General features: G+C 42.4%; 1 protein-coding gene across 9 annotated transcripts in view; it reads left to right on the plus strand.

The window, feature by feature from the left end:
* Window positions 1-27933, plus strand: part of dlgap2a (discs, large (Drosophila) homolog-associated protein 2a) — a 174920-nt gene extending 146987 nt beyond the window's left edge. For all 9 annotated transcript variants that reach the window (XM_047610952.1, XM_047610953.1, XM_047610955.1 and 6 more), the window contains 6 exons: window positions 7199-7584; window positions 15251-15339; window positions 15492-15931; window positions 16492-16583; window positions 22320-22472; window positions 22891-27933. In XM_047610952.1, the coding sequence (XP_047466908.1) occupies window positions 7199-7584; window positions 15251-15339; window positions 15492-15931; window positions 16492-16583; window positions 22320-22472; window positions 22891-23097 (1367 nt within the window). In that variant the 3' untranslated portion in view covers window positions 23098-27933. The remainder of the gene's footprint in view (window positions 1-7198; window positions 7585-15250; window positions 15340-15491; window positions 15932-16491; window positions 16584-22319; window positions 22473-22890) is intronic.
* Window positions 27934-27952: the final 19 nt, after the last annotated feature.

A 27952-nucleotide genomic window follows, 5' to 3' on the forward strand; every position in this document is an offset into this window, starting at 1 on the left:
CTCTGAATGCTTCCATTGTTGGCTTACGTGGGGGATCTATCTCGCTGACGGGAAGCCAATTTGTTTTCATGAAGCCTGAGGTTAAGCACACAGTGACACACATCTAACTGATGACATGCAGATGCCACTAGGAGCTGCAACGGGGGTTGGCGAGTCTCCATTACCGACCCGCGGCGGCCATTATTTACATACAGACTTGACAGTGTGACTTTCACAAACAGTAGAGCAACACCAGAGACGCTGTGGGCAAGCAAAGGAATAACCTTGATCACCAAATCAAGAGAAACTGGCCGTGAAATGACTACATCAGCTGTCATGGAGGTGTTTTATTTGTTGCAAATGGTGTCTTCGCTCCTGGTGATCCATCACAGCGTTTAGAACACTCACAAACCGTAGAGGAATGGTTAAGTATACGTGTGATTAATCACTCCGCCAGTCTGCTTCCTGTTATCTGTTGCCGGCTGTTTTCTTTTTAATTTATTTATTTTTTTTATTTATTCATTTCTTTATTGTTTCTGTGACTGTGCGCCAATAATGGGAGTCCAGCATCCATCTCCCTCTCCCGTTTTCTCCCTCCAGATCATTTACATATCCTTAAAAGCCTGCCACGAAACAAACTGCTGCGTTTCCTTCGCGGCGATAAATCCAATCGGGGAGAAAGACTCTTAACGACGTGTCACTCAGCTGCCCCCCTCTCCCTCCCTCCACCCCAAGCCCGACGCCCATGTTAGCACACGAGCCAGTCCTGGCGGATAGAGAAGTCCTAACAGAGATGGAGTGCTTGAACCGTTGTCTTTGTGTCTCAAGTTAATCAGCCTGGCCTCCACGGTGGTTGTTGTTTCTGCGTGCGTGCGTGCGTGCATGTGCATTTGAGAGAGACTTTAAATGGCACCCCGAATATATTTAGCTGCCTCTGAAGATATCTCTGTCGGTGGTTAACTATACTCACTGCATCCGAATGCAACTGGTACTGATGTAAACAGAAGATTAGGGAAGGACCCTCTCTCTGATTTGCTCATCTCATGTTATCATCACTCCCACATCGCTGCTGTTCTGAGCTTGGCATTTCATATTTCACATCTGACTGATGTGTCCATTTATTGCGCATTACCGTGTTGCCTTTATCAACATCTCTTGCCTAAAATCGGACCATCATTACCAGCGGCTTCGTTGTGACTGTTTTTTCTTGTGAGGCGTAGATTTTGTCAGTATTGTCGCTACTGTGCAAGAAGTTGTGAGAAAACCTTAACGGTGTTCAAGCTGAGATCGAAGGTAGAAGACTGAAGATTTTAGGTGGGCGTGGTCCAAGGAGGGGTGCTTTACACTCAAACCCTGCAAACCTGAATCTTTACCAACGCGCTTAGTTGTCTTTAATTTTTCACAAAATGCATATGACTGAGGAAAACTAAATGAAAAATAACAAACAAAAAATGCATATGGTATATAATACAACAAACAGTAAATAAACTGTGTCAGTTGGTCTTAGATTAGTACTTTCAGCAGCTATTTTTTAATTAATGCACAAGGGGGATTTACAGAGCAGTTCAAAACTACTTATAAAAAAATTAAAAAGCGGGTTTTTAATAACTTCAGCTTTGTGTATAAACTATGGCCTTCATTAGATTAAAAATTTAAAACATTTAATCACGATTAATTGCACAATATCCGACGTGCATTAATGCAAATTAACAATTTATATATTTTGACACTACAGTGCATATTACTGCCTGCTTAGGGTAAAATAATTTACTATGACAGCATTTCAAATAGCACTGGCTTGCTGGGTAACTTCTTGTATTTTGGCATTGTGAGAATTGTGTTAATCTTCAGAAATGCTTGCTTAGTGGCCGTTCCTTCTGATTCATTCCACACTTACTTATTCCTGTGCGCCCTCCTTGCAGTGGCCACTAACCACAAACATAAGCTAATTTTAACAGAGCCCCTGTTTGAGAAGGCTACACGGTTAGGTTATAATGCAAGAACCGATTAAACCGAGTAAAAATGTGTAACCCAATTAATGAAATTACAGGCAGTTTTCAGCCTTTGAGCATTTGCCCACTTCCCACCATCCAGCTTCACTACTTTGCTAATTGTCCGTAGTTTCCTGTTAAACATAACTCTGAAATTAAACATGCTTTCGTTCTAATTGTTGTAATTGATAGATTGATGGTCATTCTGCTTTCAGGCCGGGGTTTACACGCTCCACTTCATTTTCATATTTCGGTCTGATCACAGTCAGCGTGGGTGAGGGAGTGAATGAGTGCTGGCTTCAGTGTTCGCTTCATCTAAATGCTGAGTAACACTGCCGCTGCCAAGATGGGAGCAAGAATTATGACTCCCCCTCGCACGACTGCCTGGCTAATAATGGCTCTATTTTGGTCCTCTTGCTGAATCATGCCCCCTGAATGGGTCATCTCCTTCCTCCCTTGATCTCTCCGCACTCACTGATTTATCCTTGTGCTCCATCACACACACACACACACACACACACACTCAAAAAAAACCTTCACTTCTTTTACCCTCTCTTTCTGTGTGATACAGATTCCCCTCCCTCCTGTTTCTGTCCACCTCTACGTCTTCTCTCCCTCTTCCTCGACGCCTTTGTCATGCTTCATGTACCTCTTCATCAACAAGGGGTTCATTTTGTGAATGGACAGCGACGTGAGTCATTTAGTCCCCGGAGCAGAACGTCTTCATAGACCAGACGTCTGCAGCTATTTATAAACTCAAAATGCGGGTGAGAAAGAGGGCAAAACGTGTTGTCGGGTTGAGGTGAATCCTGAGGTTTTATTCCTACCATAAATGATGCAGGATACCAAAAAAAACGAAACAAAAAAACAATATGTTTGTTGTGCAACTGTGTTGTTCAGGATACAGTGTAATTAGGGTGAAATGCTTAATTGTCCGCCACAACTTCTTTTGGGTGGGGGGGGTGGGAGGTGGCAGCTCATTAGAACTCAAAATAGATCAGCTGCTGGTCTCACGAGGGCTTCTTTAATTGCTCTGTGTGATGTAAGCATTTGTAAGGCACAAACAGTAACACTGAGTTCGGCACAGTCTGCCTCTTTGTCAGGGAAAACGATAACCCATAACTTAACCTGCAGCGTGGCTGCCTCGCTCTCCTTTCCTCCGTCTGCTCTCTGCTCCGAGGTACCTGGCACATTCTGCGCTTTGATCGAGACCCTTGAAACGCAGCTCGTGCTTCAGATGTTTCACCTCACAACTGCACCCAGTGAGCCCGACCCTCAAAGCCTCGCTTGAAAATACTAAGCGTTCGCGACTCACTCCTCGGTCCATCTCTCTGCGGATTAAGTCCGTATTCCCATTTGCACTTGAAACGAAAGCAATCTCCCTTCTTTCTGCAATGAAATGGACGGAATGTGAAGATGAGCGTTGTCAGCGTTCCTTGAGCAGGATCCCCGACTCACGAGGGCTGTTGATTGCTTCTCTAGTTCCTCCACCATCATCCATGTCTGATGAAATGTTGCAAAGGTTTTGATGATTTCCATCAATCCATTAGCTTTACTTTAAAACACAAGACATATACTGATCAGGCGTAACATTATGACCACTGAAAGATGAAGTAAATAACATTTATCATCTTGTGACAATTCAATGTTCTGCTGCATGGGAAAGTTTTGGACCTGGCATTTGTGTGGATGTTACTCACCCACCTAGACCAGACCAGACACTTCCACCCCATAGCAATGACACTCCTTGATAGGGATGGGCGATATGGAGAATTTTGGTATCGATCTGATACCAAGTAAATACGGGGCTGGTATTGGCCACTTCCACTAGCTCTTCTGGAGGTATCCCCAGGCACTCCCAGGCCAGACGGGAGATACAATCCCTCCATTGTGTCCTGGGGCGACCCTGAGGCCTCCTTCCGGTGGGACATGCCCAGAACACCTCTAACAGGAGGTGTCAGAGAAGTGTCCTTACCAGATGCCCGAACCACCTCAACTGACTCCACTTGAAGTGGAGGAACAGCGGTTACACTCTGAGCTCCTCCCGAGTGTCCGAGCTCCTCACCCTGTCTCTAAGGTTGAGCCTGGCCACTCTGCGGAGGAAACTCATTTCGGCTTCTTATATCCATGATCTTGTTCTTTTGGTCATTACCCAGACTTCATGACCATAGGTGAGGGTTGGAACGTAGACCAACTGGTAAATTGAGAGTTACGCCTTTCGGCTTAGCTCTCTCTTCACCATGACAGACTGGTTAAGCGCTCACATTACTGAAGACGCTGCTCCAATCCATCTACCAAGATCCCAAGTTACTTGAACTCCTCCACTTGCGGCCGGACCTCCTCCCCAACCTGGAGCAGGGAACTCTTCATCCCAGCCGCTTCACACTGCGAACCACCTCAGTAAGAGCTGGATGTTGCAGTTCGATGAAGCTAGAAGGATCACATCATCCGCAGGAAGCAGAAACAAGATCCTTCGATCGCCAAACTCGATTGAGTTTGATACCGATACATTTTTCTTGAAATGTCACCAAACTCTGTCCATATCCCACCTTTTGCTAGCGATGAGAAGCATATGCCACACACAGACTTGGAGAGAAGCTGTGTTCGCATGAACTCTGTGATGATTAATTTCCTGGATACAGATACAAGCCTTGGTATCGATACTGTTGATGTTCTACTCCTTGATGGCAGCAGGTATCCCCAGCAGGATGCAGCCAGACACAGGCTGCAGGATCAACTCAAAAAACATGAAAAACACCACAAGGCATTGACCTGGCCTCCAAGGGAGGTGGTTTTAATGTTGTGACTGGTCAGTGTACATTCATATCCTCTAAATGTTGCCCAACCACCCTTTCCCTTATTCGAGCGCTGAGAGTGAACAAAAATCAGAGGAGAAGTTTCTGCACTCGTGGAGACGAGAAATAACTCTTGAAAAGACATGACTCCCCTGGCCAGCAGGAGCTTCGATCAATAAGCTGATGAGCACCGACAGAAAACATAAAACCGGCCTTGAGAAGTTTGGCTTACACGGCGCATGTTTCGCAGCACGCTACATTTTATCAAGCTGTGAGACAAATGGTAACGCTGCCTAATGTCCCGTCTTAATCTCTGTGATGTATTAGCTCACCACATGTGCTAAAGAGGTCATTAAGTAATAAAGTCAGTTAATTAAGCAATAATATTAATAGTTAAGACATTGGGAAAAATAGCCTTAATCAGTAATTATCACCACCTGATAAATGGATATAAGTATAGGTTGAGATGTTGAGATGTATGGAGGAGCTTCTGGATACTCCCACATACCCCTGAGCATGTAGACCCAAAGGCTTTATCATCTGAATGATTGTTAGATAAGGGATGGTGTAGGCCAACTGTTACTAACTGAACTGTCAAAAACCATTAGGAGGAAAATAGTAACCATTAATCAGCCGGTTAAGAGAGACATCTGAAAGTCTTGTGATATCTCATATTTTTTCTATTGTCTTGCTTGTGTAGCTTTGTGTCACAGATCTTGTTGTTGTCAAAAAATATAAAAATACATCTGTAAGCCATTATTTCACAAAAGGTAAGGTCCCCTCCTTGTCATGAACCTGGGCACTGTAGTTTACGGAATTTCAGAGTTGACCCAGAATCGTTTCATCGATACAAAAATTGAAACATATATTCACCCACAGCTGGAAATAGAATCCGATTGTCCTCCAACTGACCCCGTTTTCATTGGTGTTTACTAAAAACTTCAGTGCCCAGCTGTTTCTGAAAATAAGATTTTCTGACAGCTCCCCTGCTGAGCTGGTGCCCCAACGCAAACAGCTCTCATTGCAGTGTTGCAGGTTTGATTCCAGATGCAGTCCTTCCTCCTCCCCTCTCTGTCTTACCCCATTACTTCCTGTCTAGAATAAAATCCCTCCCTCAGAAAATAAATCGTAAAAACCCTTCAAGAAACTCAATCAAGTCTGCCTGATTTGATTTTATACTTAGCGACTGAGGATCTTCGTAGACATGATTAACATTTTATTTCAAAAATGTCAAAATGGATGAACAGACCGACAGACTCTAGTGCATATGATTTATTGCCCAGGCCGAGTTTACTGTACGTTATATGGCAGGCGTGTGAAGGGAGGAGGTTGAGAAAACCATATAAGAACTTAGCTTTTTTAAAGGATATAGTCTTGTTTATGGTAAATGAGTAGCTATTAAATTATTGACTATTTCTAGGCCAAACTCAGAACCTACCTTAAACTTATCAGTAAACTTTGTTGGGCTTTAATGACCCAGAAATGAGGGATGACAAGAAACGACAAATGTTTCTACTCCAGTTGACTTCACGTACTATACACATACACAGACTCAAACCTTGCAAATTGTGTTACTCACAAGTCTCATGTCCGCCTCCTGCATGTGCCCAAGACCAGACATTTAAGCAACATTTTTATTAAACATCACACCTTCATATCACCCTTAATTTATGTACTTTGCTAAATAGGGTCGCGCAAATACTGAAGATTATCAGTGCATTGCTAAAAACGTTGGCAAATGTAGCATTAATGCTGTTTCCTCATTTCACTTTAAATTTATTTAAATGCACCAAAAGTCACAAAAATTAGACCATCTAAGACAGAGGAAGTTCTAGTGTCTATTGGGACTATGGGCAAACTTTTCCACTTCACACATGTGTTCTTCCAGCCTCCTAGCTTAGCTAACAAGTTGACTAGAGGCTGTGTCTCGACTAGCGCTGGTGTGACGGACAGCAGAGGTGGGCACGCTGCTCTGCACAGCTAGGTTAACTAATATTAACCATCAAAGACAGGAGACATAAAATAAACCAAAAATAAATAAAAAGTCCACGTCCATATTTAAGGTTAGATTAGCAGCTTTCAGTCATCTTTAGTGTTATTAGTGCGTCATTCTCTGCTTCACCTCCTTGACTATAGTGTTACTATACTACTTGAGCCCTGCACATGATGCACTTGAATCTGTAGTGTTGTGTCAGTCAGCCCCCGAAGCTCCCCCTACTGGCCGGGAGGCTGAAACAGCTGTCTACTTAGCCTGTTTACAAGCCATGCCTGTGTGCCTCCGATCTGAGCATCACCTGAAGGAACTACATATCACAAAATCATTTCACATGGTATCTAGAAAATCAGAATGGCAGTATGACAACAGTATACATGTATCATGTTAATATTTTGCAAACCACTTTGTAACTAATTCCTATGTCTTTCCACCTCCAGCCATCACCTACACACACAACTACAAGAAGACCCCTCCTCCAGTCCCGCCCCGCACCACCTCCAAACCGCTCATCTCCATCACGGCACAGAGCAGCACTGAGTCCACCCAGGACGCCTACCACGAAGGGAGGCACCCGCGTGGTGGGATGTGGGCCCCCGACGGCCTCAGCTTGGGGCTGAGCCCAGGCAGGGCACTCTACAACTCCACCGACAGCCTGGACAGCACCAAGGCTGTCACCATAGCCATGGAGGCGGCCGGGGTCATGGCTGGAAAAAGACACCCGTCCACGGACTCTCACAGCTCGGTGCTCACCTGCGACAAGGCCATCCTGGTGTCGAAGGCCGAGGAGTACTTGAAAACGCCTCGGTCTTCGATAGGGATACAGGTTAGTCTTCACACGAGTGTGATGAAACAGGCTCCCATACATTTGAGAGAGCCAAAATTCTCCAGCCTGTGTTTGGTTATGTTATAATTATACAGAATAGTATCACACACAACTGAGGAACAGTGCTCTCCTTTCTGCAGCTAAAAATAGAGAGAGTGAGTCATCTTACTGCAATCCATTAAATTAAGATTCAACTCATGCTCGAGCAGGTTTTAGTGAATGGTAGTTCACTCCACGGTTCATTCACTCCTTCTCTACTCACTGTACCTTTCTCTCTGACTCTTGCTCCCTCCTCTTTCTCTTCCTCTCTGATTTTATTTTTTTTTTTTCCTGTTTCCACCGCCGACTCGAGACATGTGATCCTACCTTAGATTTGTCTCCCTCGGTCTCTGATACTGGCTGGGGTTGTCATTTTGTTGATCTCCTGTCGCAGTCAAAAGGGTCACTAATGTTTTATCAAAGTGAAGTCGGCGTCAGGTTCTGTGTTTGGAGTGTTAACGTTGCTTTACTGCATTCTTCTCAATGTGTCATGTCTTATAGTGTGATTTATAATGATTCTCCTTTCCTCTGATTATCTTTGCCGTGTATCGTATAGTTACTAATTAATTAATAATTAATCTATAAATGTACTCACTCTGTCTGCTGACAGTCAGTTTTGCTCAAACTAGTGCAAAGTTTAACTAAGAACCTTTGGAATATTTGGAGAAAAACATAATTAACATTTCATTAATCCCATTATTGGGGTGTTTGAATGTCACAGGGTCCTGTTCAAGTTTCCTGCTAAATAGATCAAGCAAAGGGCAATTACAAGTTTTTTTCTTTTTTCTTCACAATGATATTAGGACAGTCCACTGGCTGGAAATTGGTTTAACACCCGAATTAAATTGAAGCCATCAACTGTCAGAGTCAGCCAGTGAATTAACGGTTTCTTCAGAGTCAATTGATCCTGCCACATTTCACTGTGACGTCCAAATAGCCTCCAACTTGCAGTCGGTTAAAATTAAGGTGCTTACATTTCATTTAGACAAAGGAAATGTTTAGAGAGAATGTGCATGGGTTGACACCAGGGGAAATAAAACATAAAAAAAAACATTTTTCATGTTTTTTAATTATAAGAAATATTTCTTTCAGTGTGAAGTTTCCAGGTCAGGCACTACCGTGAGCATCAAGGACCATGAAAACATTTTCACACCTTAGACGCCTTCATATTTTCAACCATAAGGCACGGTCACGCCGTTCTCCAGCTCTGCAAAACTGCACCACACAACCCTAAAAGAAAAAAAAAAGAATCTAATTTCACAGTTTTGGAGTAAGGCAGTTTAACATTGTCCTAAATATGGAAATAAAGCAAGCTGGAGGTATGACTTCTGCATATCTGCTGGAACACATCCTCATAGTCAAAGATAAACAAAGAGGACCTGAGAATCTGCTTGAGTGGGCAAGTAGTTGACAAAAAAAATGACAAAAAAAAAAACAAAGGCATGGAAAAACTTAAGCGCTCTGGCTTTAACACAAGCAAATAAGAGACCTAAAGTCACCATTCCCAAAACATCTGTATAATATATAGTTTAAATAAAGCATCAAATAAAGAAAAAATCAAAAATGTGTAGTGACAACTGAAAGTTAAACTAAATTAAGAGTGTTTAAATAACCCTGTTGTTGTTTCACTTCAAGAGTAGACTGCAAAAAGCAAGGCTTGTGTCAGTAGAATATATTTACATCTCAGCCAAGAGCAGTGAAACGTGTAAATGCCAGGCTTGTATCAAAAATACACAGCGGTCGGTTTTAGTAGTGAAATCAGCTGGATGTAAATGAAGCCGGGCTGCGTTTATATCTGGGCCCGTGTACAGGTGGTGATTCACTCACTCATATACTAAACATTACCTCTTTGTGCATTCATTCATGCCCTTACTCTCTCCCCAGAGTGTTTATTCCCCCGCATGAATCACCCAATTATCCACTCCAGCAATAAGACATCCTCCTTCACGCTCTCACTCTCTCCATGCGACCTCTCATTCTGCTCTCAGAGTTTCTGCCGGGGTCAGAGTCAGTCACCTAGGCATGATCAGACCGTCTAACCGCACGTACGATGCTAATTTTAAAGAAGCAGAACTGCAACATCAGAGCCGCACTCTTGCGCTTCACTAAACCTCACAGCTGGTAAAACGCAGTCGGGGCAGCATCTTTCCAAATCAGCGCACACGCATCGCTGGCTTCCTGCAATCATCACTGGCGGAGGGGCTTACAGGTGGATTACGGTGGGGCGGGTACGCAGCGGCTCGCTGTTGTTTCTAGCTGTTTGACTGGATGAGAGGAGGCGAAGGTGTAGAAATGGAACAAGTGAACATGAGGGAGAGGAACAGAGAATCACATTGGTTTTGAAATTGGCTTCACTCATGTGTGGAAAGCCCCAAAACACATTAGGTTACCAATGCAGGTGCTGTAAAGATGCAGGAAAATAAATAAATCAGAGAGGGACAAAAATGCATAGAAGGCAGCTTTTGCTGGAATGTTGGATGTTTCTTTGAACACCTTCCCTGGGATTCCCTTTAGATGCGTGACCTCTTTGAAATGTTTTTTAAGCTATTTTCACACTTCGAGCGCCAAAAGTTCCTAAACACCTAAGTGCGGTCGACTACACTGTCACCGAAAAAGTGTCACTGTAGTGCTGCTTGAAGTTTTTTACGTCATCATTCCATTTAAAAATGAACTGATGAAATATACAAATGAAATATTCACCCTTCACAGCGTCACTGGGGCTTTGTAAAGCCACCTCATCTCTGATTTGTAGTGTGTCACACTCATTCCTCATTCATTATTTTGTGACTTTGCATTGCTGACGTCTTTCGGTGGCAGTATGGAGCAACAGTATAGTACCTGAATTGTGCTGCTGAGGTCGTGGCTGCAGGATTACCATTCAAGAGAAGCAGAGCCATAGACTGTACATGAAAGATGGACATAGCCTGCGGGTTAGAAAAGTGAAGCCAGAGTGCCATAAATCTGTCAGACTGCATGGAGGTCAGAGTCATTTATTATCTTAATAAACAGTTTAAAGCTAGTTCCAGCTACTAAATTATGTAAGTGATGGTCACATTTAAAGTAACGTGATCGAGGCATCCTTGTGGACGCGGCTACGCACGACTGACAAGTCCCAGGTGTTCAGTGAGTGCTCCCCAAGGCTTAAAAACAACTGTTATCCACAATCTACGAAGAGAGCCCATTAGTTTATACTTACGCCAGAATTCAGCAAAAGAAAATGTCATTCTCTACCTAAAAAACAAAACAAAACAAAACATGGAAATGCTTCATTTAGCAGAGACATAATTTCCCCAGAATTCCTCAAAAGTTTCCAGAAAAAAAAAAAGAAAAAAAAAACATACAGTTAGGCCCAGAAATATTTAGACAGTGACACAGTCTTCATGATTTGGGCTGTACATGCCACCACATTGGATTTGAAATGGACTTTCAGGTTTAATTCAAGTAGTTAAAAATAATGGGAATAGCAACCATTTTAAACAAAAGTAACTGGATAAGTTAACATTACCATGAATAAGATGTTAATTTATTTTTAAGCATTCTTGAGAATCCTTTGCTGGCAATGACTGCCTGAAGTCTGGAACCTACGGATGTCACCAAATGCTGGGTTTCCTCCTTTGTGAAGCTTTGCCAGGCCTTCACCACAGCTGTCTTCAGTTGTTGCTTGTTTGTGGGTCTTTCCGTCTTAACTTTTGCCTTAAGTAAGTGAAATGCATGCTTAACTGGCTTGAGATCCAGTGATTGACTCATTTTTCTACCCCTGTATCTAACTGATGATTTGGTCACTTGTGACCACTCTGATGTATTTGATGTATTTCCTCCTTATTTCAACCCAAGTCTGTTATATTTTCATGAGATCTCCTCTGGAGATTGTGGGTTTACGGCAACGGTTTCCAAACGCAAATGTCACACTTGGAATTGGAGCAACCTTACCCCGCAACCTCAGAATTCTCTGATATTCCAGCGTCAATCAATCTTGTTCTTGTTGCGTTGGTTTTTGTTAAAGTTACCATTCCAGTGGATGTTGATCTCTTCGTCACACGCTTCACTGACCACAAGAAGTATAATTAACCTGGATTAGCCTTCCTTTTTATTGATTTGCCATTGTTTCGACATCTCCGTCTTAGAGGAGGTCAACACATTTAACAGTTTTGATCTTTGAACCTTGTGGGCTTGACCAAAGACTTCCCTTAGTCCCTCCCACGGGGACCACTTTACAGCCAGTCTTTGTGGCGTTTTAAAACTGAGACATGCTTGCAGTGAAAAGGGCTGATTGATTTATTCACAGCAAACACTTTTAATTGGAGCCATGAGTTCACATGAAAAGACGAGTCAAAGTTTTTAACGCTAAGTACAGTCGCTAGCTACGAAAAGTCACCAGGTGGTGTTTGTGTGTGATTTGGATGAAAAGGCACAGTGGCTCTCTTCAACTTTTCGCTGACGCTCGCAGTTTCCACACCTGTGCTGACGCGGTGACTGTGATTACTGATGCGGTGTGTGTACTTACAGTATGTGAGTGCGGGCATACAGACACCGAAAACATTTTCAGGGTAGCCCGTTGGTGCAATAAATCGCAGAGGCTCCTGGAAGTTTCTTCTTCCCTCAAGTCCTCATCCATCACGGACATGGAGCTCATTCTCTTTTCATGAGGTAGACTTTGCTCTGGACAGAGTAATGGAGGTCACCTGGGCAAAGTGCTCAACAGTCATTTCCTCCCTGCTAACAGCTTCACCCAGACAGCTTGATAGAACACAGAATGGCTCTCCAAAAATGTCACTCCAAAGCTTTAACACTGACCACACAACACAACAAAAGCAGGACTGACATTTCCACGCAACACGCCTTATTTTGAACCACTGCCTTTGGCACAGTCTTCTAGTCATAACACAATGATGGGTCACGAATGTCAGATGCTTTAAAGGACACATGTGGACATTTTGGACGCTGTTACAATCATTCAAGGGATGCAGGTTGGGATATTAGTACTGGCAAATGCACACGGGTTGTTTCATAATCATGCAAGTGGCTCTTTGATCTTGTACTTCAATTGGTTTGAGCTAAATGCTAACATCAGCAATGTGAAATGCTTGTGCTAGCATTAAGTTAAAAATCAGCTTGGAAAAATGTTATTAATGGCACTAGATAGTTTGAGAAGGATGTACCTACATGCTTGTAATAATTCTCCCATTAAAAATGGGAACATTGAGGTTTTGTAAGTGATGTCATGATGTTAGCTAGATGCAAGACAGAAGGAAGCTTGAGGTGGAAACTGTTACTTTCAACCATGAAACCATGAACCATGGTGTCGTCTTGCTGAGTGTCCAAGCAAAAGTTGCATTTGCTATGTTACCCTCCACAGTGGTTCCACTTACTTCTTGTAATATCTTTGTTGGAAAGGCTTCAGTTGATGAAGGCAGCCCCTCTGTGTTCGTATGAACAAAAGTCATCATTCAAATTCTTCTACTGCAAGTCTTGCACATGTCCATCCGAGACATTGTTATAGGCATCTAACGATTCGTATGCCCTCCACAGTGGTTTCACTTACTTCTTGTAATATCTTTGTTGGAGAGGCTTTACTCGATAATGACAGACCAGACTTTGTCCGCTCTGTGTCCTCCTTTGGTCAAATCGTCCATTCAGTGAGTGAGAGTGCTGAGGTCAGTGAATGTCGTCCCATCAGTCAGAGTCAACTTTTTAAAATAGCAATCACAGTCTCGGAGAGTTCTCAAATATATGTGTATCCCTCGTCCAGTCTTGTCTCGTCAAAACTGTCTCCTGAAATATGCCAACCGCCATTTACAAATGTTTGATATTATTTGCTTGTAGTTAGGTCGCTCAAAATACATCACATATTTTGCGAACTGTGAAGGGGTCTATAGAAGTTTTCAGTCTAAAGTCCGAAACAACCCACAGTGCCTGAAAGAAATGAACAGCACATTGATTCATAGCACGAAGCGTACGTCTCTCTCAATATCTGGGCATTTTATACTATCAATTTATTGCTAGTTCTGTCACAATGAAAAAAAAAGTAAAATGAGCAAGAGTAAAATGACAAAAAAGACAAAGAGAGGATTCAGTCAGCAGTGAGAGGACCGTAAGGCAGCAGGAAATTGAGAATGGCGGACAAAGAGAGGGGAAAGATGGAAATCGAATTAAAAAAAGGGTAGGAAGCAGCAGCAAAAGGAGGAACAAGAGGGAAAGCGACAGTGGTGATCCTCTGGTGAGGTTTCTTTTAAGGCCCTTAAAGTATATGGCTCAAGGGAGTGGTAGCGTTAAAGTCTCTGAGACGGGAGATTGACTGCTGGATCAGGATTGTAGCCATGCAGCAGCAGGCAGGATCGCCATTATTCATCCCATCCCATAATATTTATAATGCTTCTCTGCTGGTCACTGCGTTTGGTCCTAAAGATGGTATTACCTGCCAGAGACCAGTGTGTAGTACCTGGCCTTAAGTGCTGAGCATCTGTCTGGTGGATTTTAGTCAGTTATTTATTTTAACAGAGGAACGTCAGAACTGAAGCAGCTGATTAGTTAATAACATTTGGATGCACTGCAGAGGCTCCAGTATTATCACACTGTAATATTGACAAGGCAAACTTGTTGGCAAGTAATTACCTGTTTACACACTGAGGAGACTCTGAGCAGCATTAACAGCCTTTTGAAGGTGTGTCCGATGTTTACTCTCCTGTTAGCTCTTCTTTGGTTTACACCAGTGACAAGGACCAGACTCTGTATCTGTTTGGTTAAGATAAGATAATACTTTATTGATCCCCATTGGGGAAATTCAAAAGTTGATAAATGCTTGACTATTTTTACCGGCCAGTTGCTAACATTGTCTGAGAATTATTAATACACGGACAGAACCAGTCAAATGTTTGGAGACGGCAGACAGAACATATCGTGAAGGCTTTGTACACTGTTGGCAGTATTGTGTTGTGGTGATAGCGTTAATATATGCGTACACTTCAGTACTGTTGAAAAGCTGTCACTGTTTTTCACTCTTTTTTACTTACTACATAATTTAATATGTGCCCGTACTCATGACGATCTGCAAATTGTTTGGACAGGATTTATGCTTTACGTGATAGACGGAAGATTAACGCCGATAAGTCATATGGGCCATCTGAGCAGCTGGAGTTGTATTAAAACACGCCCCATAATTAAGCCTGAATGGCGTGTTAAAAGACTTGTATCACAGTAAGTATCGAGTGTAGCTATTATTTATCCAGGTGGATCAAGGTGGACAGAGAAGATATTTTTTTAGACTCTTGTCTAGTTCTGTACATGATGCTCAGGTGATTCTTTATTCATTTCCAATGCAGAATATTGTGATTATCCATATAATTATGACGCATACAGTAACTCAACCAAACTTCTTTTGAACATGATATAGTGTTCAATAAAAGTTACAGCACACCCTGCTTCATTCTGCAGATTAATTTCTGTACAAAGCTAAAGTCCTCTGGTTGCCTTTGCAGCCTCCATAAATCATACTGTGTTTACTTTGTGACATGCTCTGTACAGTTAAGTTGCTGCGTCCAGTCCCAGCCCAATAAACCCAGAAGCACTGGGGAATGGCAGCTCACATAATGAGAAGCACTGTTGGTTTGTGTCATTTCCTTCACAATAGGTGGAAGCGGCCACGGACTCTGAATCTGAAAGCAAAGGCTCGAGGGAGTACCATTCTGTTGGGATTCAGGTAGAGGATGATAAGAAAGGGTGAGCTAACACTTCTGGAATTTTAACCCCATTACAGAAATTAAATTCTTTGACGTTTGATTTCATTATTATGAACAATACCCCCATTGTCACAGCCATTATTTGTAATTTTGGCATGTGTACGCTCATGCGCGCCTTTTATCTCCTTGCAGACAGGGAAGGTTCAAACGCTCCAACAGTGTGACTGCAGCTGTCCAGGCTGACATGGAGTTGGAGGGTTTTCCCACCATGGAGGACAAGGGCCTGCAGTTTGGTGGGGGCTTCCAACGACACTCGGAGCCCAGCACACCTACCCAGTACGGGGCAGTGCGGACCGTGCGCACCCAGGGCCTCTTTAGCTACAGGGAGGACTACCGTACACCGGCCGAACCCCCCAGCCCCAGGGAGACCACCAGCGAAACCACCTGGCAGCTAGAACCCCCTCCGCCACGAGAGAGCGCGGCCTCGTCAGGCGAGTCGGGACGGGTGTCCCCCTCCCTGCGGAGGGACGGGAGCTGGTTCATGCAACTGCTCCACAACGAGACCAAGAGGATGGAGGGCTGGTGCAAGGAGATGGAGGCGGAAGCTGAAGAGAATGACCTGTCAGAGGAAAGTGAGTTGAAAAGCAGTTTTTCAAATTCTCCTTTTAATGCAGCAGCTTGATAAATGAGAAGAAAAACTGACATTACATGCGGCACAGTCGTGTTACGCAACACGCCATGAGTACACCTAGAACCACGGCAAAATGATTTAGTGTTATGTAGTACTGTATATTCAGTGCAAGTTTTCCAGAATCTGTTGAATTTATCTGTTTCCAGGAATAACGTCTCATATTTCGTACATTACTTCAAAATAATCCTCCATCTGAATTTATCCTGAATACTTGTTTTTTTGTCTCCAGACCTTGTAAGTCTGAAGTATAAAATCTCATTCATAAAAGGATCTTCCTCCTTCAACATGTCCTCCATGCATTTTTTTTTAATCTACTGCCAGTAAAGAGCGGAAGATGTGAAAATGACCCATTTTACGTACTCCACAATTTCTCCGTATTTTCTTCATGACAGAAAGCAAGTCGTTTCCACTGCTCCATTATCCCCTTCCATCCATCCCCCAGAATCACGAAATGTGCCTTTCTTTTTAATATACTGTACTGGATGTACGTTTGTTTTTCAGTCCTAGGTAAAATCCGGAGTGCAGTGGGAAGCGCTCAGCTGCTCATGTCTCAGAAATTCCAGCAATTCTACTGGCTGTGTCAGCAAAACCTGGTAAGAGATGATTATACATTTGAGGCGATGAGTCTTTATTCACAGCTATTTATTATTTTGTACAACTATCCTGGACAGGTAGAGCATAAAACGTTTAAAAGTTATAATTGTGTGGCCTTTTAATTTAAAATGAATATATCCATTTGATAAATGATATATCCAATATATCCATTTACTCCATCGAGCATTGTAAATATTTTAAATATATTTTCTAGGCAACATTTGACAGTCTTGTTCAATTTAAACGAAGGACACATTGCAGCTGAAACTATTTTCCAGTTTTCCTTAAATGGGTAAAATAAAAAAATAGTATTGAAGACATCCTGTGATTCAAGCATTACCCCCTACGTCTGTGTTTCATGTGGTGCATTCACATGGGATAAACAAACTCTGTGTTTTACTAAAATTCACGTTCCATTGTTGTAGCTCTGCTACTCTCCTTCTCACTCCACTGCGTGTCGGAGACAGTTTTAATTAGTTTGCAAATTATAATGGCTGATAAAAATATATTTTTCATACTATTTATCTTGGGGAAGAAATTACCAACGACCTGGTGGTATTTACATCAGACCCACCTTTACAGATGAACCCATTAATGATTGATTTAATGATTTCATCCGCTTAAATGGGTGAATAGTTCAGCGACATCTCAACTTTGCGTTCTAACATCTGTCCAACCTTTGAATTATAGCACGTCCTTCATAATTCTTAAGTGACAAGAGGTGGAAAAAAAGCTGAAAATCAAACAAAAGTCACAAAAAAAGTAAAAACTCACTCCTAAATCACAGAGATGTCGATTTGCACTGGATTAGTATTATCAGAGGACCCCTGTATTACGAGAATTATGGAAGGTAATTTCCAGTGTAATTTTGACTTTACAAATCACAGATTTGCATGGGATTAAGATAACAGATGACCTCCGTGATTATTCGAAATTGCTGGAGGTCCCCAGGTAAAACTAATCCTGTGTGAATAGGGCTTACGATGCAGCTGCAGTGTGACCTCACAACATCTGTCTTCCAACATTCAGTTCACACGTTCAACTCCTTGACAACCAGTAGCTATTCCTGCTCGTTTGCGAGCAAACCTGAACATTTTGCAGTGAAACACCTAATTTAGGATGGGTGTATATTCAGTGGTGCGGCTTTGTCCTGAGAAGAAACCGAAACGAGAGGTCTGAGGCAATCGCAGGTTTAAAAAGACCTGAACATCCCGACAGCAGCCGCTCTGCTGCTCATTCAGGGCAGGAACGCACACAGGGTCGGGGTTTCTTGCCTCATATTTTTCTTGCACTGCTCACAACTGGTTTTATTGATCTGAGCCAAGTGCCCAATATTTCAAATGAAGCTGGTGTGGGCTTATGAGAGATAGTGTTTGCTGTTTTTGCAACGTGCAGCGGAAACTGCTCATTCAGGGCGGATGGGAATTGCACAGGGATTAGATACAGTGAACCAGCCTCACCGACCTAGTCAAGTAGTTTTTCCCTCTGAAGGAGACAGTGTTATGCAAGTGCACTCAGCAACTTTTTCATTCCAACAAAACTGCAACCCTGAAAGCATTATAAATACAGACGGAACATTACTCACTTCCTACTTTGGCGCTGTTTGTGAAATGCCCTCAAATTAGAAGATTAAACAAAATGTCTAATTTTGTTTAATCAGCCTGCTTTTCTTTAACTCTTGAATAAGCACTCAGAAAGCCTGGCTTAAAATACTCCGCAGACAGACCAAATGTGTGTGTGTGTATGTGTGTATATGTGTGTGTATATGTGTGTGTGTGGAGCTGCAGGATTTAGAGCTCGCTCTGATGCCACTGGAGCTTAAAACTCACTGAGTCCTGCTTTATCTGCCAGCTGTGGACGTTTGAAACCTTGAGACTTCTGAGACAGTTTGAAGAACGCCACGAGTTCAGGGGTCAGAGGAAAGCTGATGGAGGCAGGCCTCCGGTAATTAGAGATAACGGCAGGAGCGTGTTCTGTTCCCTGCATAGCTTTACACGACAGCGATATTTAAAATCTGGGGTCATTCTGATTAATTCCCTTGCCGTGCAAGAGATAATTACAACAATCTTTTAATGCTGAAACACTATTCAGTAAACACTAGGCAAAATGTTATGAATATTATGAAAAGAATATTTGAGATGAAAAAATATGTTAAAAATGTGTAATCCCAGTCTTTAATCTGTAAACAGTAAATGATCCCGTGAAAAATATAGCAAATTACGGAAAGACGAATACATGTAGTTTGTCATGCTGGTATTCTTTGGATGTTTGGATAGTGTATTAATGATGACGTAGAAAAACAGATGCAGAAAAATCGAGACAAAAAAGTGTTCCATTTTGCTTTTGTTCAAAAAAATCTATATCCGTAATAACTGTGAAATAAAATGCACCGCCAAAGCAGTTCTACAATCTACATTAGAGGTCTTCAACATTTTTCAGGCCAAGGACCCTCAAACTGATGGAGAGATTAAGTAGGGACCCCCTACCTACTGTATGTGTTATATGTTAGCCTAGTGCTAATGAAGTCCTAATAAACATTATTATTATGATTTTGCATTCAAATTAAGCTATTCAAATAATACACAGGTTCAAATATTATTTTTTTTATTTAACAAGTGCAACAGTAGGGTGGCCTCATTACAAAAAAGTAAAACAGCAGGTGGTCTAGAGGCAACTAATTTTCATTTTTATTTTCTCGCCAACCAATTACAACGTATTTATAAATGGATTAATCACACTATACAGCCTCACTCCTGGACAGAGCTAGACCAAGTACAATGCACGGCCATCTTAACATTTGGCCTTACATTTCTCAACACATGTTTAAAATTACATGTGCATTCAATAACAGTCATTTTGACGGCTCTGTCACAGCCAGGTGAACAATCAATAAGCTCTTCAAATTCATGTTAACCCCCTGCATCCCTGTTTGGAATAACCCAAACTGCACACAGAAGCATTTGCCCCTACACTTGGAAAGAAAAAGGAATCACACACCTACACCATAACTTCCATGATGATTAATTGATCTCATTGGAAAATCTCATCCACACATATAGCAGTGGGACTGATCAGTATCTACAGTATTTGCATTTAAAATCAGTTCTTAAGGCCAAAATCAATATACTTAATAAGAATCTGCAACCTCCAGCACCGACAGAAGGGTTATTTGTGATTATAAATACTAAAAAATAAATACTATCCAAACTAGACTATTACTAAACCAAGACACAATCATAATGCTAGAGACAGACACCTGCTCATGATTCACATTAAACACTGTAGACAACTACAATCATGCCACGTGGTTTGCCCCCCACTACAAACTTTCTGGCAGGAAGTAATTGAAAAAAATGTCACATCTCCTGGGAGGCAGCCTTCCATTATCCCCCACCCAATGTTCACTTGGAGACCTCACCGTAATCAACCCAACACCCAATAATACCAGACCAATACTAATGGCCCTAAGCACTGCCAAAAAAAACATATTCAGGAAATGGAAAACAAGACACAAACTCGGCGCATCACTCTGGTTAAACATCCTCACAGAATACATTTCTATGGAAAAACTCTCAGCGGCTCTTCAAGACCAAACTCGTTAGTTTTAAGTGGCCTGGACCCCTCTTCTTCTCAGAGCTCCACATTTACTGCCTGTCAGCCCATGAACCCAACCTGACTAGTGTCATCTTATCATTTATTTATTCATTTTTTGTTTCTTTTTCAATGCATTAATCTTTTCCCCCTTGATTCTGCATAAGGTTTAGCCTTATTTGTGTTTTATTGCTGGTTATTTTGTTATTTCGTTTTGTGTTTTTAATTCCTCCGGTTGCCTTTATCCCGCTGTGCCTCCAGATAGGAACTTATAAAGAACTGAACCACAGTTTTGCTTTAATATCTTTTTAAAGTGAAATGCCACTTTGGGACACTCTTGCGTCTCCTTGATGTATATTTTATTTAAACAGGATGCTGTGGCAGGACATAATGCCACACTGCAATAACTCACCGATGACTCTATCATAGAAAATACCAAGCACTGCTGTCATACTGTCTACTGGCCCAGGCACATAATCTAAATGCCATGAGGTTTAGAGCGCGAGTACCTCTGGGGTTATCCAGTTGACACGTTCTGTGTGTGTGTGTGTGTGTCCTTTTAATTTTTTTTATATTTTTTGATGCCTTGTCTGTTTTCTCGTCTGGTTTCCTGCCATTTTAAAGAATTTACTGTTAATGACTTGCCCGGTCGAATAAATTCTGAATGAAATTCTGCTGGCTTCCTGTAGAATAAATTAAAAAACAATCTGTTATACAACTGTGATCTGCACTTAGTGATTCAAAGCACTTTACAATGGATTTAATTCACCTATTCAAACTCACATATTATACAATACAAGCCAATACGTTCAGCGTCTTACTCAAGTACGCTTCCACATGTGAGTAAAATGTACAGTGTGCTGAATAAGGGGCTTTGTCTATGATGAGACTATTGTTGAGTCAGTCCTCTCCGTTGCACCAGCAACTGAAATAACATTTTTGAGGAACACACAAGGGTTAAACATAAATGGTTTTTAAATAAAAGTCTTACAACAAAATGTTAATCACAATTCTGTTCATAAAGTATACATGTAAGTCCAGTGGCCTTCAGTTTTGTTGTTTTAAGTATCATTAGAAATTGACATGGACATTTGAGTTAAAAGGGACAGATGTAATGGAAGAAAGGTACATAATTTATAAGTTGAACAGGATCCGATGACTCATTCAGCACCTGCAAGTCAGTAGCTGAGACAATGAAGTGCTTCTCAATCTGATATCCCTTTCATTTTAGGAACTGAGAGATGATTGGGACTGGACTGACAAAGGCAGTTTATTATTTCGGACCTCTGTCATGGGCATATGACAGGACTGGTTCTTTCACAAGTTATTATACCTCTTTTCAAATGAAACTGCTGTTGGTGCCTGTTTTGATGAGTCTGATAAGGACATCTAGTGGATCTGGTACGAAGTGCAATAACCAGAAAGCTGACTAGATGAGTGAATTACATTTCTGAGAAACGGAATTGCAATTAAATCGGTGTGTCTTGTTTGCTTGCAAATATGCCCATGTATGAGCCTACTCTGTGATTATGATGGTGTATAGCATAATGTTGTTCTTGTTTAAGTTGATTGCTTAAACTTTATTGTCCAAGATGGAATTTGTTTTTCCTAAACTGTAGGTCAGTAACAAGCAGAAAAACACAGCAGAGTGGTAGATCAAGATTTGAGGTATTACATACCAGGCATAGGTCACAGCAAGACATTCATGGGGTACAATGGAACATCCATGAGGTACAACACAACATCCATGAGGTACAACACAACATCCATGAGGTAGAATACAAAAACTGTATAATATTACATCTATGCGGTACAACACAACATCCATGAGGTACAACATGACATCCATGAAGTAGAATACAACAACTGTGGGGTACAATTCGACATACATGGGGTACAACACAACTTACGTAGGGTACAATACAACATCCATGGTGTACAGTACAACATCAATGGCGTAGAATACAGCATACATGACGTACAATACAACACACACAGGGTACAACGCAACATCCATGTTGCACAATGGAACATACTGTACGTGAGTCACAGCATAATGTGCTTCACCATGTTCACTGAATTATGAGCCACCGTGTGTCTCACTATCCTCTTGTTGTCATTCCTCTTCCCCGTTGTCGCTCCAGGACCCCAGCGCCATGCCTCGACCCACCTCTCAGGACCTGGCTGGGTTCTGGGACCTGCTGCAGCTCTCCATCGATGACGTCACCATGAAGTTTGACCAGCTGCAGCAGATCAAGAACAACAACTGGAGACCTGTTGACAGCCCAGAGAAGAAGGTGAGGGGGCTCTTACAGCGGTGGTCGCTGCCATGTTGCTGCCTTTACAGCTATTTTGTGTCAGGAACCCCGAAAGACTGATCAAGTCCCATTCTGTTAATATGTAAGCTAGAAAGTAAAGAAGCAACCATGGCTCCCTACCTACCTGGGGTCTGACACAGGTCACAGGCTTTGTCTGCTCTGAGTTTGTTAAAGTTTGGGTTTGCCCATAACTGGATAATGGAAAGTCTTTACATGCAGCTATTATAAAAATGTGTAGCTGCCACCAAAAAGGTAGCTCAAGACCACATGTAAAGGGTTAGCTTAACTTTAAAGAACCTACAATAGCTACATTTTGGAAAAATGCAAAAGTCCTCCTGATAAACTGGAGTACAGGCCTCAGCTGCCAGCCTTTAATTATTCTCTCTTCTTCTTAAAGCCACCAACTCCCGTACCAAAGAAGACAATTCGACAGAAGAGTGCAGTGACGAGGGAGAAATCCCTGGACCTCCCGGACAGGCACCGGCAGGAGGCCCGTCGACGGCTCATGGCAGCCAAGCGGGCCGCCTCCTTCCGGCAGAACTCAGCCTCAGAGCGAGCGGACAGCATCGAGATCTATATTCCAGAGGCTCAGACTAGACTTTGAGAAGACAGGGTCGGGGGCCCGTCGCGTCTCCCTGCTCCCACGCTCAAACTACTTTGAAACTAGCCTTTTTTTCTAGACTGCTACTCTCTCTACTCTTCCTTCATCCATCTGTTGTCTGACCGCCATCCTCAGTGCCCATCGCCAACACCACTGGACTGCAGGATGTGCCGAGGCTCTCCTCCCATTGCCAGAATGAGTGTTAGCCAAAACGTATGTCTGACATTGGTTGGGTTTTTTTTTTTCCCTTGGTTCGCTGGTGACCGTGATTCTGCGCCCACAAGCTCTCTCTCTCCCATCCCGGATGGATGGGTACATCTGTAGTTTTTCAGCATTTGCAAAGTGCCATTTAAAAAGTGCAGCTTTGAAAACCTACCAGCAACCAGGCCTTTGAGCTAAAAAAAAATATAAAAAAAAAGAGTAAATGAGAAATAATGTATTTATTTCAAGTTGTTCAAAAATGGTTAGTAACCCTTATTCAGTATTTTTCAGTCATTTAAGATTGTGATTCATTTCGTTCCTTGTGTTCCTTCGGGGTGTTAATGTTAATTCTGGGGAAAAATATCACTGAATTGTTCAACTCTCTGAGAAGTGCCAATGCTTGAAATACCTCAGCTACGTGCATGTGGCACTGGTCACCCATACAAGGTTATTCAGGCAGCCCTTAATAAGCTCTGGACTGGTCAGTGTTGAAAAAATGCAGCTTTCTGCCCAATCTGGTTGTAGTTGAACGACACCTGTCAGCTCATGGACATGCACATTTCACACCACTTTCCTATATATCTCATGTTCCTGTTGCCAACTTTCAGACATTTGACATTTACTTGAAGCTGAAAACATGCAAGTCTCGTGCAAACATTTTCATTACGTCAATGCAGTATAAAAAAAAAAAAAAAAAAACGAAACTACGAAGGTTTGTGTAACTCTTTAGATCAAAATGTGTAGACAAATGCACTTATGCACTTATTACAATTCTCTCTATTTCCAAGGGAAATGTACATACCCAAGTTCACAATAGTACTGTTGTATTTTTGAATTGTGAGTGGGAAGAATATTCATCACGTTTGTTTTGTTTTGTCCCTTTCATGTCCGTCGCTCCTCTGCCCTCTCTGTTGCTCGCTCCGGCGAATCCGAGTCGCGCGCCAAACTTCACTGTGTCTTCATCTGAAATCGCTTTCTCTCAGGCCCTTTTCAAGTTTGCGCCCTCAGCCGCGGTTAATGAGGAGAGAAGTCGTCAAAACACAAACAAAATATCTGCATACACTTTAATCAGAGAGACGCGCCGTGATTTATACGTTTCCTGAAAAGTTCCGTGTTGGTGAAAACTGTCCCTAAGCAATATCGTAACCTACTCCCTCTAGGAAAAAAAAGGGAAATAATGAATGGAAACTGGGGCAGAGGTGTTCCAGAGGGATCCAAGTCTCAAATAAGTATAACGAGTATCCTGTTGCCCAAAGGAAATATATGAGGGATAGGAGAAAATGTCTGTGGGTACGCCGCGTGTGTGTGATATCTGTGATGAAACTTGGATGTAGTCGTGCTGTATTTGACTTTCATTATGATCACAGTGCGGAGATGCACTTGAGAGTTTAATAGGTCTCTGTAAACTTTTAAACTTAGCATAGTTATAGCGAGTGTTTCAAGGTAGGAAGTGGGAATTTCTGTATTACTCAGTTAAATTGGTTTGACCCAACTAATTCTATTGGTTAGCTCCTGCTAAGTAACCAGGTATTCTTGCTTGGGTTTAAATGGAAATGTCAAGTTTGTTTAAGTGGGATTGTATTATCCAGAGTAAAAAAAAAAAAAAAAAAGTGTATACCCTGTTTTGGATATTATAGTTGCTTTACCTTTGTGTCACAGGTTCCAGAAGCTGTTGTATTGCTCTCGTCACAGCCACCAGAGTCCATTGATGAAAAAAGCTATTTTACGTCTTGGAACAACAAAGTTGTTGGTCTAACGCTGCTATCGATTGGTTTGGTTTGTTTGTGTCATTGTGTGGCTTCGGTGTGCTGACACATTCGTTTGGATCTGAATTAAAACGTCACTCAGCAGCTGACAAACAACTTTCATTTTCTGTGAGGTAAAATTACCGTTCGGGTCAATGGACTCTGGTGGCTTTGAAAGAGAGAGCTATTTCTTACTAGATCTTAAATCCAGAAGAGCTGGTTCGACCCAATCCCGGTCTGCAGTGGGAATTTGGAATACCTAGTATGATCGGCCATGGCGCTAAATTCATTTTGAGCTATGGCTAAACTTCTGCTGCTCTCCATCATCGATCTTTGGTGCCGCCACGATGAACGACGGAGCTGCGTTCACACCATTAACCCAAAGACTGAAATCTATTACTAAAACCTTCAACTGAATGGTGCTGCTTTTCCATTTGATCAGTAGTTCACCGTCTCACTGTCAGCCGATCGTCAGCTTCATTACAGAGATAAAAATGGTCCGTGTGAACATCTGCAGCATATTTTATACAAAATGACATGGAGTATTGCGATTTTCATTAACAAAACATTCTTTAATCACATTTATCTTTGTTGTAGTCCAAAAGCACGAGCTCTGAACCCACCAGGGTCTCAAGTGTATGCAACGTGTTTCGCTCACACTCCCAACCAACCCTGCGGGACACATTTATCCGCTGTCAAATTTCTTGTAGCAGAGCTCCGCCATTAAATATTAGAAAGCTAAAATAAGTCTGCCTCAGAGTGACAGCGTTTCAAAAATGCGGTGCCGTGCTTCCCCTTATAACCCACGGCTGAGACTACATATTAAACACACACGCGTCTGTGGTGATTCTGCTGCTTTTTTTTTTCCTCCTTCTTTTTTTTTATATTCCAGAAGCAGAGGCCTTTTATCAGAATGACAGTGGGTTTCTGGAAAGGGTCTGGGCGTGTGATGCCAGGCAGTTGGCAGAGCCGAGACGTTCCCCCTGCTGTTGCCACGGTGGCAGGCAGACGGGGAGAGAAAGAGAGAGAGAGAGAGAGAGAGAGAGAGAGGCAGACTCAGCCTGACATATGCTGGCTTAGAGGAGACGAGAGCTCTGCGCTGAGCCTCAAACTGCTGGTGCTGTGTGCTGTTGTGTGGCTGGGAGGCTGCTGTGTGTGAGGATAGCCGGGGCGCTGTGCTGGGTGATTTTCAGCCCTGCCTTTGACTAGGCAAAGCAGCTTATGTAAGATTTTGGGTCCTTGGCGAGATCAAGCAAACAGCCTCCAAGGCCCTTCAGAGCTCGGGCTGATAAACGTGTTGCCGAACAGTGGCCCACACTGGAGAACTTAAGCATCAGCGGTGCATGCATTAGCCTGCGTCGGTGCAAACCACGCGGGGCTATGAGGAAGGGCTAGCGTAAAGAGCCACCTCTGAGGCGCGCCTCCTCCTCCTCCTCCCCCGCGGAGCGTTCACCTAATCTGCGGCGAGGACGCTTCTCTCTCGAGTCGCGGCGCGAACGAACAATTTCAAACAGCAAATTGAGATCAGAGCCAGAAGTCACCCGGGGTGGCAGGAAAGAGAAAATCTTCAAAAAAAAAAAAAAGATTTGCAGAGAAAGAGAACGTGCGGCTTCGGTCGAATACAAAGCTCCGGCTTCAGGTGGGAACTGTGTTTGCAGAAATCATCGTCATGGGAAGGGGTAATAACAATAATTTTCTAAACCGTGGATGAAATCTCTCGCCGCTGTATTGGCGGGGTCAAGTTTGTGTCAGAGTGAGAATCATTTTCAATCAATGAAGCGTCTTTTTTTTTTTTATCAACCCTTTCAGTGAGTTTTGTATGAGCAGGTATGAACACAGTCTTTCAAGGCCTCCTTTTGCAAAGTGTTTTTCCCTTGAGGCTTAGTGTAGTGGGCGCTCTATGCAGGATCCCTCTGGCTGACGTACACTTGCGCCGCGTGCGTGTGATTCCCCCCTCACTTGAAAACTGCAGCGACCTTGCGTTTTTTTTCCGCGACAAACCCAAACCTCGCCAAAGCCCCCCGCCCCCAGCGACGGAAACTTTTAATTTCACGAGGGCAGCAGTTAACTCCAAGTGCCATCTTTTTGACATACATCACCTTCCTTCGTCTTGCTTTCTCTAATCCAGCCCCTCTCCCACGTCCAGTCACGCTCTTCTCCCTACGCGTCCTACATTCTGTGGCCTCACTTCCTTGGTGCGACTGTGTACCCGCTTTTAAAACCCACGATGTGAAATATTTCAAGGGGACTTTTTCGTAAACCGCGGCGTGGAGCGAGCATCGGACTGGTCCAACACTTCCTTGAACTTGGAATGTGAAAAACAACTCTATAATTACTAGATACAATGAAAAAGGTAGTTGTTTAGCTAAAACTATTTTCATCTCTTGTATATCATATCTATAGTGAGGATGAATATAATGCCAAATATTCATTATTTGTAAAGAAATATATATAGAGAAATATATAAATATATAATATATGCTTCATTGAAACTATTTTCTGCTCTTGCTCATGTTTCGTTGTCATTTTTACTTGGTTGTTTTATAAGCTGATATGATGGCATGCGAAACACTGATTCTGAATGTAGGCTTATTTATTGTTTTTTTTTTAAATGTCATTATTATTTTAATGGTTCGACTCTGTCTCACTGACGTATTTATTTAAGTCGATCACATTTATCAGTGTGTCTCCTTTCAGTGCAAGTTGCCGCATCATTTGTTTCTTTTTCTTTGACTATTTGAGTATTTTGCAACGACCTATGCGTTTCTCTATATTCTTTCCTAGCCGAGCTATTGCAGGACTTTGCCTCTTCGAGTAGTTTGTCCATCGCTTCGGTCATCCATTGTAAATAGTTCTGCAATTAAATTTTTGGAGAAAAAACTTTGGGAAAGTTTGTCTGTGTGGTGCCTGTT

Source organism: Mugil cephalus, chromosome 17 (genome assembly GCF_022458985.1).
Source record: "Mugil cephalus isolate CIBA_MC_2020 chromosome 17, CIBA_Mcephalus_1.1, whole genome shotgun sequence".
NCBI lineage: Eukaryota > Metazoa > Chordata > Actinopteri > Mugiliformes > Mugilidae > Mugil > Mugil cephalus.